The sequence below is a fragment of the Peromyscus eremicus genome, chromosome 11 (genome assembly GCF_949786415.1).
Source record: "Peromyscus eremicus chromosome 11, PerEre_H2_v1, whole genome shotgun sequence".
NCBI lineage: Eukaryota > Metazoa > Chordata > Mammalia > Rodentia > Cricetidae > Peromyscus > Peromyscus eremicus.
Genome location: NC_081427.1, coordinates 54,354,349 through 54,375,764, shown reverse-complemented (window position 1 = coordinate 54,375,764; position 21,416 = coordinate 54,354,349). Strand labels below are relative to the sequence as shown.

Here is a 21,416-nt window from a genome sequence, read left to right as displayed (position 1 = left end):
ACGGGACTTCGCTTGGCCTGTAACCTCTGACTGATATGGGCTTGCTTCATAAAGAGCCTCCCCCAAAGCCCACTGCAGTCCCATGCCTTCAATGAGGGGCAACTTTCCACCCTTACCAACTGTATAAAGAGATCAAACTCCTCCTCGGAGCACCATGCTCCAATCCAGGCCAAAACTACATGGCCTCTGGTGTACAGGGTTCACCCCATGCCTCCTCTGCCTGACCCTGAGGACAGGCTGTACCAGTTCTAGCAAAGGGGTGTCCCTTTAGAAGGCTCCCAAACCTTGGGAGATGTAGATTCTGATGGGGAGACCCTTCACTGCCCTGCCTGAAGATAGGAGAGGACCCACCAAATGCTCCAAACAGCTGCAGAGGCGCAGTGGAGCCTCCCAGCTGTCCCTGGGGCGGGGCTGAGAGCAGCAGCATACCCTCAGTATTTTTAGAGAGGACTTCCTCAATGGCATAATGAGGCTCTTCTAAAGGAAATCACCCAGAGCGGTACAACTCCCCTGATGAATCTAGCTGTTCAAAATGAAAAACATATGTGCACATTCTGAAAATAGAAAGCCAGGATTAGATAAAGCAGAATTTGAGAGGGGAATAATTTTAGGTGCTTGTGATAAAACAACAACAAAAATGTATAGATTAAAAAGTTATACTGCTTCTAGACTTTCTACTGAACCAAAGGATTTGTTAAAGAAATTCTAAAATAGAGAGGGTGTGGTCACACACACACCTATAATCCTAGCACTTTCGAGAATCAGGAATTTTAGGCCATTCTCAAACAATAGTAAATTTGAGGCCAATGTGAGAGCCACATGGGATCTTGTCAAAAGAAAAAAAATGATTACAGACATTTTATCTGCATATAATTTCTTTGGTGGTAAAGTTTTTACCATCTTTACATGATGGAAAAATATACTCTTTGTGTTCTTGCTTTGAATTCTATATGGAACTCAGTCTTTAGCTGAAAACTATATATAAATCAGCATAGTTGGACTCTGAGACATTGCTAATCTCGTTCTTTACCTCTTAAGTTTAAATGTATCAACAAGTGGATAGGATGGTGTCCACCTGTCAGCTCAACACTCCTGAGGCAGGAGGATCACAACTATGAGATCAGCCTAGGCTGCTCACAACACAGAATATATTCTGATGGAAGAGGACTCTCTGGGAGGCTTGGGGGTGTGGCTCAGTGGTAGGCTCTTGCCAGCATGTTGAGGCCAATGGGTTAATAACACTGGTACCACAAAACCCAAAAAAGAACTGTTTGGCCATTGTATCTCTAATAATACCACCAAACCTCACACTTCACCTGTGGGTCTGCAGGAGGTGGAGGGGCTCCTTCTAGCTTCCCGAGCTATGATTGCTTAGCTGATGCCCATAATAGTATGCCTGAAAACATTTCTTAATGGATTGCAGAGATCCTTTAAAAGGGTTGAAAATCCTTTCTAAAATCCATCCGAGAAGTCATAAAAACTAAGGCAGGGTGTGATCTGGGGACGATGCAATGCTCAGCTGGGAACAGAAGGAATACCCCACCAACATAAGACTCTGTCTCTGTAATACGAGTGTCATTAACAGTCACATATAATATCTATTAATGGCCAGCATGATTATTCTCAAGGTTTTTCTTTCCCCCCTAATTACAAAAAACACATTAAGTTCCCTTGAAATTAGGCAGTTAATGCTTTCCTTTTGTGTGGACACTGTGTGTGTCTGGCTGTGCTCAGGCTCACGGCCAAGGCCGGCACTGTCACTTACAAGCAGTTGGTGATGCCGGTACATCATGTGAGCTGAGCGCATCAGTCAGGACGGCTCCGCCCGAGCCTTCCTCAGACGCCTGGCTTCCATCCCCCATCTTTGAAGTCACCGCGACTTGGAGACTCTCAGCTAAGAAGGAGAAAAACAAAACAAAAGGTAAGAGAGAGAGAGAGAGAGAGAGAGAGAGAGAGAGAGAAAGAAAGAGAGAGAGAGACAGTTTAGTCTACCTCGTGTGTCCAAGCTGCACCAGGTGGGCGGCATGCGCCCCAGATTACCATGAATAAAGCTCAATGCAAAACTGTAAGTTTACTTAAAACATTATGAGTTGGTTTTGTGAATTAATTAATTAGATTGTAACTCTGTCACGTGGCTCTTCAGCATGAAATCTGCAGATGACGGTCTGTTGCATCACAATGGTTAGATACTGTGATTGACCAAAAGTTGATAAATCGTATTTGCCAGCAACTGATGTTATGTAGCCCAAAGAACTAAAATTTTGTCTTATTTTTCTCTTTCTTTCTTTTCTTTTTCTTTTTCTTTTTCTTTTTTTTTCAGAAATAGGGCCTCGTGTAGTCCAGGCTGGTCTCAAACAGCTATGTAGCTGAGGGTAATCTTGAACTCTTGCCCTCCTGCCTTTCCTCTCAGGTGCTGGGATTCCAGGCATGTGCCATCATGACTGGCTTATATGATGCAATAACTGAACCCAGGGCTTGATACATGTTCAGCAAGAACTGTACCAAGTGCATCATGTCCAGCCTGCTTTCATAGTACTAGAGGTTGTATAAACGCATGCAATAAACACATACAAATATATCCCCCAAAGGGTGTGGCCTGCAAAGACCAAACCGCTTAGAGTTGCCCCCTTCCAGAAAAATTATAGAACCTTGCAGTCTATACCAACTGACAACAGCATCCCTTTGCATAGAGAATTTAACACAGTTTTAAAAATCCATGGTATAAAATATCTCAAATGCAACTTTCAGTAAATTAGTATATTGAAAACCTTCCTGTAATTCAATTAATATGCATGCACTATTAGGTATTAGGATTTTTAATGCTGTTACTAAGAAATACTAGCTATTCCTCAAAAGAGTGTTTCTTCAAACTTGCTTTAAATAATACACATTCCCATCTGTGCTCTAGTCCTTTTGGGAATTAACAGGCCAAAAAAGGAGACATGTTTACTTGCATAAAGGAGTCTCGGCTAGCATGTGGAATATTACTATTTCTAGGACCTTGTAATTATTTCTCAAGCATCCTCACCACATTTTGACCACATTCGAGTCAGAAAACTACTCACGGTGCATCTATTGTCCTGGGGCTATGGTTATTTGGTGACTAGCCAGGGAGACTTGAAAGAGAAGAGGGAAGGAGACACTTGCAGCTCTGGCCACACGGGGGCGCAGGAGAGCAACAGTCCCCAGTGGGACCGGGAAGAAGTTCCTAAAGGGTGGAAACTGAGCCGCCCCGGGAGGATGGGTGGGACTCAGGAAAAGAATGGGAGGAAAAAAACAGTCCAGCGGAGCAAAGGGGCTTTTCAAAGTGTGCACTCAACTGTCTTGAGACAATAATGTCCTCACTCCAATGAGAAGCCCTGTTCAGCTGCTGTCAGGTATGGATCCTTGACCCGGGGTGGATTTTCATCTGCAGCCTACATGGTCTACATGGTGCCTCCACTGCTGGGGGTTCCCCTGAGCAGGCCCATGAGTGCATCCTAGCTCCTTCATCACGTGGTAAGCCAAAAGAACAAAGGCCAATGGGCTTCCACTCCCTCCTTAGGGAAGAAAGTGGAAGCCACTGGCTAAGTAAAAGAGCAAGTGATTTGGTCCACTAAGGCTCTGCTATGTGAGCGGGGGTATCATGGGTGCCTGTCAGCCTCCTTTGCTTTATTTCCCAAACATGCCCCCAATCTGTCTACTATTCTGCTTCCATGACCAACAGTCCCGGACACCCCCATGTAAATAAGATTCACCCCCTCTCTGTAACTCTGTAATGCTCCACTTCCTTTATTCTGCTTCTTTTCTACATATCACTTCACAATCTGACATACGCATTTCTTTATACTTTGACATTTCTGGAACACGGTTTCTAGGAGAATAAGTATTCTGTTGCATTCTGCTGCACCCTCAGCACCAAGGCCACCATGTGTGACACAGAGCAGGCATCCAATAAACATGTTCTGAGTCCGTTGAACCAGATCATTTCCAGAGCAACTTGCCTTCTCTCAGGGCTGCGGCCAGTAGGGAGGCTGCCTGGGGAGGCTCTCCAGGGTCAGGCTTGATGAGCAGGTGGGGTTCCAGGTGGACGTCCTCAAAGCCGCTCAGTTCCCCAAGTTCAGCGTAGATATGCAGCTTTTCTTCCAAGTACGTGCAAATTTGTTGGTCTTGGTTACTGAGTATTTCTGTGGAATAACAGTCATCGTAAGCGAGATTATTTACAGCATGGCTACAAAACTCATATAAAAATCAAGTTAGGAGAAAAAGACACCATGATTTACCAAGCAGTCAGACCCAACACTTTCGTTGGGTGGGTGAGACTCAGATTCAAATTCTGATGCCTTCACTGAGTGACTGTGACCTCCTGCCAGTGACTTAACATCTCTCTCATCATCCACTGCCCTTGATAAATAAATGTACTTTTTCCATTCTCCAAATTCCATAAAACCTCGCAAAGCTATTCTTTGTGGACAGCCTTCTATTAAGACTGAATACCCAGCTCAACAAAGAGAAGAGAGGAAGCCCTCTCTTCAAGGAGTGACGGCTCCTAGGGGTGAACAGGGCAGGGCTGAGAGGCCTCAGTCTTCAATGCCTGTCTTGGCCAGAGCCAAAGCTAGTTTATGGTTCTGTTTCTAAAACTCATCTTTGCATGCACCAATTTTCCCCTGACTTCAATGTGTTACAGGAGTCTTAGAACCTAGAGACCTTAACTAGCATCAACTCCAGAGAGTCCCTGCTTCTGTTGGTTAAGGGAGTTGAGGAGCAGACAGCAATTTTTTGTTCGTTTGTATGTTTGTTTGTTTGAGACAGGGTTTCTCTGTGTAGCCCTGGCTGTCCTGGAACTCAATTTGTAGACCAGGCTGGCCTCAAACTCACAAAGATCCACCTGGATCTGCCTCCCTAGTAGTGGGGTTAAAGGTGTGTGCCACCACTGCCCGGCCGGACAGCAAATTTTTAATCACCTCCCTAAGTGACATAAGGCCTGGAGTTGAGAACTGGTGAGATAAACGTATTTCTTGACTTCCCAGGGCCCTCGATGGCCCTCCTGTTGAACTCTTGTCTAGTCACAGAAGCCTGACATGGTGGACACTCCAGTGCTCACCAGAACCACGTGGCCACAAATATTGTTTCACACGTGTTATGTGTATGTGCATGAATATCTTAGTCACTTGTACCTTGTCTATGGATGGGTGATTTTAAGAGGTGGAGGGTGAGCAGTGTGGACCTCAGGTGCACACAGTTAATTATTGTCCTCACCACCACTCATGACTTCAGGAATTTCCCACCACTCAAGAACACAGGACCCAGGGTTCAGAGCCGCACATGCCGTACCTTGACATTGCTGAATTTTGGCCACTCGGGCTTCAGCCTTCCGTCTCTCTTCATCGGACTCACTTGTCCTTCCTCCTTCTTCCTCTGGACAACTTTAAAAGACAACAGTCAAGGCATCACTGAAACCAGTTCCAAGGATCTCTAAGCTTATTAGAAAAACATGGGAACTTGGCAAGAGAACTATCCAAGGCAAAAAAAAAAACAAAAAAAAAAAAAATTCAGCATGAAGAGAATTCATTGTTCCTCTTTTTCAAAAGATTCGTTTTCTTGAGTATGCACATGTTACAACATAGTTTCAAAGTCTGCTCTATAGGATGATTCAAATATTCCAACCCCACCACCTCCTCCCCCACCTATCACCACCACCACCACCAGCAGCAGCAACAGTGACATTATGTCACCAAGTGCAACTAAGATAACAAAATTTTGGGTTTTGTACCATTAAGGAACCCCTCTTGATAGTGGAAGGGTTGTGAGACAGATAGTAAGCTTCCATACTGGGTAGGTATGGTAGAGGTGAGAGCAACTTATACCAAGCTCATCCAACTAATCAAATTACCGGTAAGAATTATCCCTCCCACCCTCGCCCCTCATTTATCCAAACTATCCTTGCACAAGTAACAAGCAGGACATTGACTGAGAACATTGAGATTCACCAGCCATTTATTTGAATGGTTCCTCGGGCACACAGAGAGACGGAAGACAGGGTCCCTGCTCACAGGGAGCTTCCAATCTAAGGGAACACACACTACCTGCATGTAAAACATCACAACCACGGGCACTAGATGGGCACTAGATGACGAGGGCCAACTCAATGCCTTAGAAAGTGGGTGTGACAGCATTTCAGGTACGACAGAGAACACCTGGACTGAAGAGGTCTTCGTGAAACGGGTGAGCAGGCAGGAGCCACAGCAAAAGCACGCAGGCGGAGTGGGAAGGCACGGCAATACAGGGAGGTGTGCAGAGGGCAGAGCTGCAGGTGACATGCTACGGCAGGCGAGGGCAAAGGTCAGGGAGCAGGCAATTCTGGCTGAGGCAAAGTTTTCATGCAGGGGAGACATGGTTAGAACACGTTCCCCGACGGAACAAGGACTTCCCGCTGATGAACGACAGAGAGGTTACCTTTCCACGGCCTGCTGGATCCGCCTCATCCAGTTGTTTCTTTCCTCCTTGGAATTGGTGTGGATCTCATACATCTCCGGACCAGCAGAGGACGCGCTGATCAGAAACATGCCTCTCTCCTCGTTAGCAACTTCTCTAGCAATAAGCTTCTGAAGCGAAATAACCGAAGGCTTCTGGTCCTGCGAGAGTTAAAGAGGATGCATGGGTGAAACCGCAGCGTCTCTAAACCAAGAGTCACATGGACCAGGAGTCTTCATCCCCCCTCGTCATCCTTTCAGAAGACATCAGAAGTTCTCCAATGGAGAGGGGAAAAGGATATCACATTAGCTCTGCTGTGGCTATGACGATGTCTGACACCATCAACTGGAGACACATCATTCAACACATCAGCTTGTGGGGGACATTTCTTACTCAAACCCCAAAGCAGATGGAGGATGAGGACTTAGGGGAAGAATTATCCTTACGGATGTCAGTTTAGGGACAGGAAAGATGGCTCAGTGATTAAGAGCAAATACTGCTTTCTATGGAGGACCTGAGTTTGGTTCCCATCACCCACACTGGGTGGCTCAAAACCACCTGTAACTCCAGCTCCAGGGGGATGATGCCTCTTCAGGCCTCTGCACTCACATATGCATACCTACACAGAGACATACATATTTTTAAAAATAAGTAAATATTTTTAAAGATTTATAGTTTAAAAGGGTAATTTTAAAGAGATCAGAGGGTGAAGAAAAAAATTTGATAAACTACTGTGGTCCAGGAAGAAGGTATTAAAAAGGTGCTTGTGAAGGATGAGAAGCTAGAGCCCATTGAATTTAAAAATAATTGCAAGACAGTGATGAAAACAGAACCCTAGGAAATAAGGAGATAGGTCATCAAACACAATGTAGAAATGGGCAGCCATGACCTGAGAATCCCTAGACATCACCAACCCCTTCTGCTCCAGATCTCAGCCCCAGAACTGCTGCAGCTCTACCCATAAGTGGCTCCTCCTCACCAACCAGATGAACACTGGGTGAGCAGGACTGGCCCTAAATCATCTTCATCCGCCAGACACATTACCTTAGAAGAGGCATGCAATCAATGTCTGCAGAACTGGACTTAACATAATTCCATCTGAGGGAAATTGGAAGACAGTCTAAGAGTTGGTGTCCAAGGTAGAATGAAATAACTTCTGCACATACTGTGGGCTTTCAATGCCTCCATGCTATGCCTTGGAGCCTCACAGATGAGACCTCAATAGCCCCACACCTGGCTCAAGAGCCATGGTTGAAAGAAGGCCAGAAGAATGTCTGCAGGATGAGAAGGATGTGGGGGATGGAATCTGCTTTGGTCTGTGGCTCCCACCATGGTTTAGAGAGCCAGCTACAGCATGTAGTTTTGTTCTTCCTTGTGGACTGAGGGAAGACTTTATCCAGAGTTTGCCATTCTATGTTCTCCCCTACTGATTTCCTGGCACTGGCTTGCCTGCCTTTCCAGTATTACATAGCTATGCCACATCTGGAGTTACTGGCCAAGGCATCTCTGGAGTGCTTTTCATGTTTTTCAGAACAGTGTGTGGGGAAAAAAATAGATCATGATGGAATAGACTACTGGTCTACCCAGTCCCATGCTTGGCCTCTGGAAATGGAGGCTAAATCAGTTTTAAAGCAGATCTTGAATCCCCTCTGTAATGAGAGGTCCTCTATCTAAGCGTTATTAAGATCCCTTTTTTTGTATTAGAGATCTATGTTTTAGCTTCCTCTGAATGTATATATGTAAAAATGCAAGGTGAGTTTGAGTTGCTTGAAATGAAAGAATGTGAAATTATTATTAGTTGGTTAGTGTTCCAGAAAAAGGGAGGTGGTGGCAAGATCTTTCAAAAGTAAAGAATAAATAAAAGGTAGAAAGGAGCATTAATTAAATTCCTAGTAAATAAATTAAAACCAGAAGGCATCAAGGGCATGCTTGTCATTATTCATATTAACTACACAAACACTGGTAAAAAACAAGATTCAATATCCCCAGGAACGAAGGCAACACATCAGCTTTGGGGACAGATGTCACACACCGATGATGTAGGGGCCTAATGCAGTCTGCCAGGATAGTTTGCTGTGCCATAGCATTTTAAAGCCATTTTTTAAAGTTAGCAACATTTGTGAGTAGAAGTCTCCACCTTTTAGAAATACTATAGAGTTGGGGGGGGGGTGTGTGGTAGAAACAGAATACTGGCTAGCCTGGACCATATTCTCACTTAATCTATAAACACTGGTCACTAAGCATGACTCACCTTGACCCTGGACATGTGCTCACTAGTTGAGGACAATCCCCACTGCTTTCCACTGTCTTCATCATACTCACTGTTGACTTCACTCATTTACGTCCCTGCTCAATCTCTACAGACATCTGGAACGGAAGGCCTCTGATAGAGGGGAAGAGGGGAAGGAGAGGCTGTCTATTGCTGTGGGATGTTCTGTATGCTGTGAATATGCTGCTGTGATTGGTTGATAAATAAAACGCTGATTGGCCAGTAGCCAAGCAGGAAGTATAGGAAGGATAAATAGACAAGGAGAATTCTGGGAAGTGGAAGGCTGAGTCAGGAGACGCCAGCCTGCTATCCAGGGAGCAGCATATAATGGCACACAGGTAAAGCCATGGAACACGTGGCAACATATAGATTAACAAAAATGGGCTGAGTTTAAATGTAAGAGCTAGTCAGTGGTAGGCTGGGCTAATGGCCGAGCAGTTTTAATTAATATAAGCTTCTGAGTGATTAATTTATAAGCAGTTGCAGGGTCCATGGGGCTGGGCAGGACCAGAGAAAACTTCAGATACAGTCTATCTCCAGTCCAACTGCTACCCCATCTCCACTGGTGCTGGTTCTATTCAGCTAGTGATCCCACAGGGGCAAAAAGACCTTAAGTTTGCTTCATATTTTAAATTTAAACTTATAGGTGGGCATGTTCATGCTATCTTTTCTACTGTTTCAATGTTGAAATTGCCTTCTTTAATATTCAAGAGAGTCTTCCTAGATTTCTGGAATTGCAGAAAATAGATGTACCTACTTTATTCTAGATCCTATTTCCAGCTGAATGATCTTTTTAAAAAAAAATTAAGCTGGGTCTGGAGAGATAGACGGATCAGAGGTTAAGTGTGCTAAATCTTCCAGAGGACAATTCCTAGCACCCATGCCTGGAGGCTCACAACTACCTATAACTCTGGCTCCAGTGGATCTGACACCCTTTTCTGGCCTCTGAGGGTACCTGCACATGGGCACGCATACACACACACACACACACACACACACACACACACACACACACACACTAAAACACTCCTGTAAGGACACTACTTTCTACTCTTATTACTTTCAGATCCTTCTGGTAGTTTCCAAATTCATCATGTCTTCTATGCACCAAGATAAGCACCGATGAAAGGTTTTTCTACTGAACAAAGGGAATGAAGAATCTCACCTCTGGGTCCTAGAAAAAGGACAACTTTCTAAAACATTATATGGGAACTAGGAAATGCAGACATGTGTATACACTGAGGTAATGAATCAACTCCCTAAGACCATCACTATAAGATATCTACAACACAGGGGCTACTATCAGATACATGTAGAAAGCATATGACCTAAACATGGGGTACTTGACTCTCAAAGGCTAAGAGAATGCTTTCTCCTTTGCTCCTCAATATCACCTTTATGCAGGTATGTGCTATACTTCTAGAAACAGCCAACAGCACTCTTCTGTCTTCCACAGCCAGCCAGTCTACCAAAGAGAGCCGAGCTTATTTGGTAGGTTGCATTCCTAGCCCCCTTCCTCCTCCAAAAGGTGGTACACATAACCCCAGGAGTCATGTCATACTTCAAATCATACTGTAAGTTGAACATCACAGCTTGATCCTAATCCACATGCTATGCTGTTTTAGGAAACACAGTATCTGCCTTTGTCTTGTGCCTTTTTTTTTTTTCTGGTCTCACTATGTAGCCCTGGCTGTCCTGGAACTCACTATGAAGACCAGGCTGTCCTCGAACTCACAGAGATCCACCTGCCTCTGCCTACTGAGTGCTGGGATTAAAGGCATGTACCACCACCACCCATCTTAGCTTGTGTCTATTTCTTGATCAGTCAGCATGCTATTAGGCTTATCAGACCACTAAAAAGCAGGATCCACCTCTTGTTAGGTGTTTAGAACTAAAGAAATCTTTGTTTCTACAGAGATCTGCTGTGACAATTTCTCTTCCAGCCTGGCCTCCAACATCCCATAGATAAGCACAACAACCCCATCTTCCTGGGTTTTCCTCTGGGTTCTTGAGCTCCGCAGGTAACGGCATGGGGAGGGAGGCTACTAGACAATCGGAAAGTTTTCATGAAATTTATAATAGATAAAGTGCAAACAGGTTGGCATGCGGGTGGGGGTGTGTTTAGGGCTAGCCTCTGCTTTAGCCAGCATCAGGGTACAGATGAGAGGCAGAAGATGCCTCTGAGGCCAATCTGATGAGCACAGGCAGACAGGTTCCAGCCTTTCCTTGTCACATCCCATCCCTGGCCAGACATGCTTTTCTGTTTTCTCTGGACAGCAAAACTGAAACTTTATTAAAACTTCAAAGTTTCCAAAACCAAGTGGAGTAATACCTGCTAAGGGACCCAAATAGCCTATCTCTGGATGTATACTAAACACTTACCTTTCCTAGGTCACCCTTAAACTGTCCCCGTGAGCATCGGGCTTTAATTTTTCTCCAGCAGAACATGATGCCCCATGTCACCAACAAGGGGCTAACCTGTGACATCTTCCTCCTCTATACCCTTTTGGATCACACAGATGCTGTAGAAAATACACTAAAATCTACTATGAGAATTATCTACATACCACATTGGGAGGAGACACATGAATGACCGTAGTCATGAGCAGCCACTATGGCAGGAACAAGGGCCTTCTTTAAGCCTGGTGCTGCAGCTCAGTAGCAGAACATTTGTCTAGCACACAAAAGGTTCTGGGTTCAATCCCCAGCACCATGAGAAATGAAAGATACTCTCCTTTAGAAATCACCCTGTCTTCTTGTTTGGCAGAAGAGAGACATCACCGCAGGTTATAGGTGAGGTGGGCAAGTGACATGGTAAGACAACCATCAGCAGGAAAAAAGAACAAGATGTTGCAAACTACCCATGCCCAACGCTGGTACCTCCGTTGACAGAGCTGAGCACGGGGGGGGGGGGGGGGGGGGGGAGGTGGAGACCAGAGAAAAGACCCAGATAGCCAGGGAGGAGGGAGGGACTTGAGGCCCTGAGGGCAGTGTCCATTTACCATCAATACTGAAATATTCCAATATTTTCACAATGGATTAAATTGCCTGCTAAACAAGCTATGGAGTCTGGTACAGCAGTGGGAATATAGTGCAGACATATTCTTGCCAAGTGACCTTTTCATTTTATTAGGAAGTTCAGGCACCACAGTGCTAACTAGTAAAGATGTGCATCGCGTGGTCATATACTTACAACAGCTGCAAAGATGTATTTCTGGTCTTTTTCTTGTAGGAAGAGCAGCACATCAGTTAGAAGCAGAGCCAGGATGTCTTCAAAGACAAAACCATGACGGTATTAATGAAGGGAACCACAGCCTGGATGACTTTACTACCTATTTGAATGTCATGCTTGACATTTAAATCCGTTTAACAAAACTGGAAGACTTTTCTATGAAAGTTTTATTTAGAAAAACCCTTTTACTATGATAGCTAATATCTACCATAGTTAAAATGCACAGAAAGTTGTTTAAGTGTATATATTTGCATGTGGCACCATAGATAAACTACAGGACTGTAACAAGAACTAATTCTCTAGAAAGTATTTAAGAGCAGTTTTCAAAATGAAAAAAAAAATTCTACATAAAATAAGGCTCTGAGATGGTGAGATGGTGTGTGCCTGGAATCCCAGTACTTGCAAGGCTGAGGCTGAAGGATCATGAGTTTGAGGCCAGCCTGAGTTACATAACAAGACCTTATGTCACATGTACTCCCTCCCCCCCATGAAAGAAGGTTCTAAGAGAATAGAACACGCCCTTCCCTTTAGGGGAAATGTAGCTAATTAAAAAAATGTAAGGGAACAGCTTCCACATCAAGTGACGGAGGGAAACCTGCTTCATCTAGGGCTCATTTCTCTACTTCTCTTAGAAACTCTGAAGAACCCCCTTCCTGTGACCACTACATAGTCTAGTCACAACAGATGATTCTATTCAATGGAAAAGAAGCAGTATTGTGTGGGTTACAATTAGTAGTTTTTCAACACAACATTGCAAGCTATTCACCAGCAAATACCTTTGTTTATGTTTCCATCAAAGCCTGCTCATCCTCTGGTGGGCAATGACCTTCAAGTGACTATAATAGAATAAATCCTTATTCTCCCTAAGGATGTAATTAAGATGAAGGAGGTGTAAGGTCCTTAGAGGTTGTAGAGGAAGCTGAACAGGCAAGCATTTAAGCTTGGCCTTCAAGTCCAGACCAATAAAATCAAATCTCTGAAAGGAGACTCAAGGGCCAGTCAGTTTTTCAGGTCCCAGAGATATAAGAAAGCACCAGACAGCAAGGTGCTAGCTACAAGCTAAGTCCTTGAGAACCTCAATAAATAGCTCTAGATCCTAAGCAGACTAAGAGAGTCAAGTTTAAGCCTGTTAGCTAATTGAACCACTGAGGAAGAGCTTACCCCGGGGCCAGTATACAGGTAGATGTGTCATATTACTGAATAACCAAGATGATATTTAGAGTTTTCTCATTTCTCCCCTCATTTCACGGTCTGAAAGCCCCAGGCTGTCTTGGCACACAACAGACTCTCACTGTGTAATGTGGGCTGTTCCTGCTTTCAACACACCACATTTAGCAGAAAATTTCTATGCCAACAATATCCAGAACTCTCAACTCCTTTGATTTCACACATCACAGGCTTTCACATTCATGAAAGTACATGTGAAGGATTTTTCTCAGGACAGCAAGTCAAGCATGTGTATCACCCAGTCACATTTACCCACTGAACTTCACAACTTGATGTTTCGACTTACAACAGTCAAGGGTTTCTGTAGGTGTACCTGCAAGTCAGAATCACTTTTCTTTTGAAAGTCTGTCCTTGGTTGAATGGGTAATATGTATGAAAGGAGGAGAGATCGGATTGGTGGAGCCACGGTACCTTTGAAACGGCCTGTAGCAGTCTTCCAGTAGACAAGCCCATCATGCAAGAGAGCCCTTTCCTTACTCATCAGGGCCTGCTTTCTAAACACGTGGCCATTTTTGAGCTTTGTGTATGTTTTGTTTTCAATTTTATTCAGGATCTCCAGCCATTTTTGGTTCTTCTCATAGTCATTGACTTTTAGATCCACAGCTGCAATCATGTCTTTAATTAAGCCAAGAGCTTTGCAGAGGTCTTTGTGTTCCTCGGTCCTTTCTGCATGAAGGAAAAAAGGAAAGAAAATTATAATAATTCAGAATACTAAGAAAGGTTATTTTTTCTTAAGTTTTTAAATATAACAAAGACCCCGTAAGAAAGATATTGGATTAAATTCAAATATTAAAATATCTCTCTGCACCACCTCAAAGAAGCAATACAATATTTGATATAAAAGATGTGCATCAGTAGATGTGCATTAGCTGACAATAAGATGTGTGACCTTCAGGGAGAAGTCTGCCTCTCTGTGGCAGTGTCATAGTTTATCTTCATTGTCTAGGTGACTAGATCGGGAAACACGCTGCTGGGCATTTCTGGGAGCGTTCCTGGAGACGCTCCACTCAGGAAGTCCCACCTTCAATGTGGGCAGCACCACTGCATGGCCGGGGGACCCAGACTGAACAAAAATGGTGAAGCAAATGGAGCGTCAACATTCATCTCTCTCAGTTTCCTGTCCGCAGATGCAACGTGGCCAGCTACCTCACACCCCTCCTACCATGCCTTCACCATCATGACTGACTGTGCGCCCTCAAACTGTGAGACAAAATAACTCCTTCCTTCCTGGCTGTGTGCCCTCAAACTGTGAGACAAAATAACTCCTTCCTTCCTGACTGTGTGCCCTCAAACTGTGAGACAAAATAACTCCTTCCTTCCTGAAGTTGCTTCTCCTCGGGTATTTTGTTACAGCAACACAATGTATCAAATGTAATAGAAGCAGGGACTATAAATTAACCTGAGTATTCCTCCCTCCCTAGAAACAGGAGAGCAGGTAAATCCCACACTGCGTTGCTAAGGACTGGACCCAGCCATGTGGCCAAGCTCATGTCCTCTGAAATGGAGCCATAGGGCAATTTAATGCCCCCAGACTCATTTGCCTTCTGGGTTACATTAGCATAAAATCAAGGGTTTTATTATTCTAATTAAAATGGTTTTGGCTCATTCTTTCTTTTTTTCTTTTTTTTTTTTTTTGATTATGAAAGAAATGAACATATTTTGAGGGCCCTGGGCACTGTGCCTCAAGGAAGCCAGCCAGGCTTATGCACAGAATAGACAGATGGTCATCAGCTCCAATTGCTCTTTAAACCACTGGCTACTCCTATCACCTCCAGATTGCCCTAAGGAAAGCCTCTGGGGGAACTCCTAGACTGCTTCCGGAAACCTCAGATGAAAGGGAACTGGGTTTTTTTCTGTATTTGATGATAAAGATCAGCTAGTTGATATTTGCTCAGGTGCCTGGACCTGAAGAGCTAAAAGGAGGGGAGGAAGAGGGAGAGGGGGAAAAAGAAAACCAGCAGAGAATCCAGAGGCTCCCCAGTACTGTGAGGACACATGTTTAGAAAGAGCAGCCAGCCGTGGAAACAGTCTTCCAAAGGTCTCCCTCCAGAGACATCCTAGGTTCTCAGTGCGTACACAGACGCATGTGAGCATTATCAGAACATGCAGACCACATATGATGTCCATCTTTCCAAGGAGGAGTCCTCCAAAGGTCTCCCTCCAGAGACATCCTAGGTTCTCAGTGCATACACAGACGCATGTGAGCATTATCAGAACATGCAGACCACATATGATGTCCATCTCTCCAAGGAGGAGTCCTCCAAAGGTCTCCCTCCAGAGACATCCCAGGTTCTCAGTGCATACACAGATGCATGTGAGCATTATCAGAACGTGCAAATCACATATGATGTCCATCTCTCCAAGGAGGAGTCTTTCTCACCACCTTCCAAAACACACCACACGACTCTGCTCTCCTGACAGGGACTTCCCCTCCAGAAAGGAGATTAACTTCTAAAGACACTTTCAAAACTAAGAAAGCCAAGGAAAGAAAAGTGAAGTTGAATTCCCAGATGACTCTGAGTAATTCCAGGAGACAATACAAAAGCTGACAAATCACTATCTCCTAATGCCCCTCTTGAGCTCCACTCACACCTCCAGACCCCCAATCTGCAAGTAAACACACCCCCTGGTGAAGGGACAGCTAGTGAAGTTGGGGAGCGCTGCCATCTAACAGTCACATGAACCAACGGTCAGAGGCTCCAGGAGTGACCTTTGGCAACACCTGCCAGGAGGAGGCGGCATCTGTGTGCCACCATGCTGCCTCTGCCCAGAGCCAGAACTCAGTTACAGCTTGCACCATAAGTGAGGCAGACCACTGTTGTTATCTACCTGCTGATAACTTGGCATGGGATGGACCCTGGAGTAAAGTGAGCTGACCAACACTATCGGACAGTATTGTCTCCGGGGTATTGCAGAGAGTTTTAAGAGAATTCACACGACGCAAACTCAAAAGCTTTCATTTTGTTTTCACACTTTTGCTGAGAACAAAATCCATGATGCTTTCTTGATAGACTATTTTTGCATTCTCTTATGCATCAAATTATAAAGAACCATAAAAGTGGTAGAAGGAAAGAACCAACTTCTGCAAGCTCTCCTCTGACCACCACACCATGGTGCATGCTAGTCTCCCTCACCCCACCTCCACACAAAATAAATGTAATTAAAAAAATAATTTCTCAGAATGAATTCCAATTCAAAGACTTTAAAAGCTTGCACGCAATGAAAGCATTGTGAAGGCCACAGCTTTCGAGGCTCCTCAGGGCCCCTCAGTTGTGATTAAAACTAACTCACCCTTTGTATACTGCAGGATCCTCTCCACCAAGACCGGGTATTTTGTGATGCGCTGGGTGACGAGCAGGATGCACTCTGGGATTCCTCGGCGGCGAGCCAAAAGGTTGCTATTTCGGATCTTGAAAAGTATACACATTTTTATATACACCAATTATTTTACTTGAGAATAATTCAAAATCTACAACTGTAGGATTTGTCCACACTTCATCGTCACCATTAGTTAAAATGTACACATTGCCATTGCATTTTGTATTTTGGTTGTTAACCACCAAACCCCAAGGTGTGGGGAAGTTTCAAGTTATACTGATGTACTTCTCATCTCCAAATGAACATACTCTCAGTGTTCAGTGTTAGCAAAGGCTTTTGGACAACAATGGAAATCTGAACGTGTTCATGTTCACTGTTTTTCTAACGTGTCTTCCTCCACCTTTGCTCTTACATACCGGCACTTCAAGTCCCTTCCCACAGAGCAATCCTTTCCCTAAACATTTCCAAATACTCTTAAAGTCCCATTGCACATGGGTGTGAAAAGAAAACCAGAGGGGAAAGCTGGTAGAACTCAGAGACTGGCAAACCAAAAATGTAGGACCCGGAAGCATGGGCAAATTTCTTCTATAAGTAAACGTGAAAGGTAGGGAAAGAAGGGAGGAAGAGAATTCAAGTTAAAGGAGGTTTAAGAGACATAACCACAAGCCAGGTAGCAGTGACACACACCTTTATCCCAGGAGGTAGAGGCAGGCAGATGTCTGTGAGTTCAAGGTCAGCCTGATCTACATAGCTAGTTCCAGGACAGCCAAGGCTACACAGAGAAACCGTGTCTTGAAAAACCAAAAAAACAAGAAAAGGGAGGAAGAGAGAGAGAGAGAGAGAGAGAGAGAGAGAGAGAGAGAGAGAGAGAGAGAGAGAGAGAGAGGGAGGGAGAGAGAGGGAGAATAGAGAGAACAGACTTATGCAACAACGAACCTTGGCCAGGTCCTGGCTTAACGATGCAGTTTCAAGAGATGAACAGTGAAAAGTGAAGATCAGAAAATGACTGACAATTTAAGTGTGTAACGTTACCACAATACTTTAAAAGTGTTCAGAAAGACGTAGATGAAATTATATGATGTCATGGATTTGGGTCAAATTAATTCACTCTGAAACAAATTCATGGGATAAACGAATCCTCTCTTTGCTTTTGCTTTGATTTTTCTGATACACAACTTGTCAGGGTGTGAAACCACTTCCCAGAACACTGCCAATATTCTCAGAGGCCTGGGGACTACGACCTTACAGATACAAGCTAGCAAACGCAATGGTCTGGGAGAAATATTTTACTACCATCTAGACTTTCCATCTTTGCCATATACCCATCACTTCCTTCTCCTTCCCCTGAGAACTAGAACCCAGACATGAAACTTGTTTAGCTCCTTGAGACACAAACACGAACTATCGCCCCACAGCGACCTCCCACTCTATAATAAGGTTGAACGACACTTGCCTTAATGAAATTCTGAAACTTTTTGTTCTGCTGGAGCTCTTTAAAGAGGCTCATGGCTTCTTTGTGATGGCTGCAGAACTCTCCATAGACCTTCTTCATTTTGCTTGCATTTTCTTCTGAAAACTGAGCACATTTCCGTAACGGTTTATAAATGCACCCATGACGTGCATAGAGAAAAGAACATATAGTTTTTGTGTATTTCAAAACATCACGGATTTCCCAAATATAATCACTCCCCTCCCCCAGGCACTTCTTAAAATAAAAGGAGACAATTAAGTAGTAAGGGCCAAAATAACAGGATCATATTGTACTAAACTAATCATCAAGCAGCCAAATGAAAAACATCCAATGTTTTAATGTTTGCTGCATTTCATGCAACGTATTAAAACTTGTAGTAGTATTACTTTTTACACTGAATGTCTGACATCACAAGTGGATCACAGGCAGGTGATTGTTAGCCATGATGAGATGAGAATGGAGAATAACCAAAATGCTAATTTATTAACTGAGGGGAAAAGGAAAGATGTGGCCTGAATGTTTCCATCAGCCTGACCTGCAGGGAGAGCTTCATAAAATTCAGAGACATAGGGCAGTGTTGGGTGGCTTGGCTGCATAACTTAGCTGTGGTTTTTGTTTTTAAGACTACGATAGCTCTACATGATTGTGTCCACAGGGAAGGTCATTGCAACAGAAAACCTCCCCAGAAAAGATTTAAAATGCATTCCATCATCTTTGGCCTTTTCTCTTTTGCTCAGTTATATCTGCGTTGATGATACTATGTCTGAAGAGATGACCCTTAAGCCACAATGGTTAAAATAAAGTCTAACAAAACACACTTGTATATTGAAAACTACACAATACTGATACTTCAAAAATCTAAATGACTAGGGGCTAGAGACGGCTTAGCAGTTTAGAGCACTTGCTGCTTTTGTAGAATACAGAAGTTTGCTTCCCACACGGACACTCACAACTTTCTGTAACTCCAGTTCCGAGGAATCTGATGCCCTCTTCTGACCTCTGCTGGCACCATGTGTGAAAACAGTTCACAGATGTACATGCAGGCAAAATACCCATGTGCGTATAATTTGTTTTTTAAGTTTTGTGATCTAAATGAATAGAGAGCTTTACCAAGTTCACAGAATGGAAGGATCAAAATAATAAAGGTGTCAATTCTTCCCAGGTAGATAATACAGGTTTAACCCAAGTCTTATCAAAATCACAGCTACCTTTTTATAAATATGCTCAAGATTCTTCTTCAGTATACAGGAAATGCAAAGAAAAGAAAACATCTAAAAACTTCTCAGTACAGTAGGAAGACTCCAGTGTTCAATTTTCCAGATTATTGCACATCTCCCATTTTCAAGCCAGATTGGAAAGATGCAGACCCAGTGCTCAGCAGAACAGAATAGAAACCCATCATGGACAAGAGATTTTTGGCAAATGTTCAAAACCCAGCTCAGTCAGGAGGAATGGCCTTTCAATAATTGTACAAAAATAGAAAAGGAGATAAACAAAAAAAGAACCCCAACCTTAAAAAACTCATAGAAAACTAACTAGAAAATCCAGAAATTGAATTTTTAGGAATTTATTGCAACAAAGTCAAAACTTGGATTTGTAAAAAAAATAAAAAATAAAAAATCTGTACCTAAACATGGCAACTTGATCTGTAATGGGTATAAACCAAAAGTAACAAGATGTCTTCCTACAAGTGAGCAATTAATCAAAGCAGGGTACATCCACACCATGGAATACTACTCACTAGGAAAAAAGAATGAGCTGCTGACACATACAACCACTGACATGATTAAAAGAATTGTGCCAATTCCCTAAAGACTCCATCCTACACAATTCCATTTACACAATGTTTTTGACAATGACAAAATGACAGAAATAAAGCGTTTCCAGGACTTAGAGAGGGCAAGAGGGAAGTAGGCATGCGTAAGTGTAAACAGGGACCCTTGTGATAAGAACATCGTCTTGACAGTGCGGATGTCAGTATCCCGATTGTGGTGTGGTAGTTTTGGAAGGTGTTATTGTTGGAGGAGGGATAACACAAACAATTAAAATTTTACACAGCAAATCTCAGATCTTAGCCCGTTCCTATGGAAACCACAGAGAGACAGAACGCTGAGCCTCATTTTTAACAACTTTTGGGTAAGCCTATGTCCCTGAAGTTAAAACAACATAAAAAACCTGATTGGTTTGGATCATATCCACAATTTTCCACCCACACAAGAGTTCCTGCTGACTGCGACGTACCATCATACTCCACCCTGCCTTCTGAAGCACACGTCTAGTTAGACTCCAGGATGTTCCCAGTCTGCCTTCCTATACCTTAAACACCGTCTCCTCCTTTGTTCCCATGAGGCACAGTCCCTGGCACCACCCTCTGAGGACAGTGTTAGCGGGTTATGCAGGAACTCTGGACACACACCGTGAATGCCAACAAGGAACAGGAGCACAGGCTCACCCTTTTCTCTCATTCCTTTTCCCACAAGAGAAATCTATGCTCTAATCATTAGGCCACTGAGTCCATGTCACGTGATGACAATGACCCAGTTTTGGCCCCTGCTTAATCCACACAAATTAAATAAATACAGAACTGATAAAGACACACGTTGCCATTAAATATGAAAAAAAAATCGCAGAATAAAACAAGTTCCAATGATTAGAATTTAAAAAGAGAAAAATCACAACTATTTATATTAATGAAATAGAAATTCAGGTAATTTCAAATGACAAAATTATAATCCTTCCATTTCAGTTTTGAACGCTTTCTGCGTTCTGACATTTTTATTTAAACTGAGTCAAAAAGTCCTTTATGTTACCCTGTATCAGGTGGATCACTAGGACAGAATGGGTCTCAGGCTATAAGCTGCAAAGCAGGTCCCTCTTTGGTTAAAAGAAAAGTTTTTACTAATACAGACTTTCCCATTGTGAGACATGTAAGAGCAGCTATTAGGAGACAAATCCTCGCACGTGTATGTGCATCTAAAATACTGTATTTAATCACATCTAAACCATCAGAGAATCCAATTCCTCCATCTTTCACATATAGCTCAACAGCTTATCTCCATGGCTACCTAGGACAGAGTGGGAGCATTTAAAATACTAAAATCCTTAGAGAAGGTGACACTTCTTAGAAAAAGTCATATTAAAGCAACAGAGGACAACTCCAGACACTGCCCCAAATGCCATAGGCATTCCAACCCAAAACCTGGCAGCCCACTGAACTCCTGATCTGTCTATCTATCTGTCTGTCTGTCTTTCTTCCCTCCTCCTCCTCCTCCTCCTCCTCCTCCTCCTCCTCTTCCTTCTTTTAAGTGAGTCAATCATTCAATAAATACTCCAAGTCCAATAATCCCCTATAGGTGTTAGACTATGGAAATAAACAAATGAAAAGACCCCACCCCCACCCCCGGCATTCACAGTCTCCTGACAGTAAAGGCTTTCCTGCAGTTTGC

The 21,416-nt window shown here is 43.5% G+C and overlaps 1 protein-coding gene across 1 annotated transcript in view; it reads right to left on the bottom strand.

The window, feature by feature from the left end:
* Positions 1–21,416, bottom strand: part of Arhgef28 (Rho guanine nucleotide exchange factor 28) — a 122,498-nt gene that overhangs the window by 44,064 nt on the left and 57,018 nt on the right. The window contains exons 15-22 of the mRNA XM_059276436.1: positions 17,953–18,075; positions 16,473–16,590; positions 13,593–13,847; positions 11,916–11,992; positions 6,436–6,614; positions 5,314–5,405; positions 3,984–4,166; positions 1,766–1,894 (exon numbers count right to left, since the gene is read on the bottom strand). Coding sequence (XP_059132419.1) covers positions 1,766–1,894; positions 3,984–4,166; positions 5,314–5,405; positions 6,436–6,614; positions 11,916–11,992; positions 13,593–13,847; positions 16,473–16,590; positions 17,953–18,075 — 1,156 coding nt within the window. The remainder of the gene's footprint in view (positions 1–1,765; positions 1,895–3,983; positions 4,167–5,313; positions 5,406–6,435; positions 6,615–11,915; positions 11,993–13,592; positions 13,848–16,472; positions 16,591–17,952; positions 18,076–21,416) is intronic.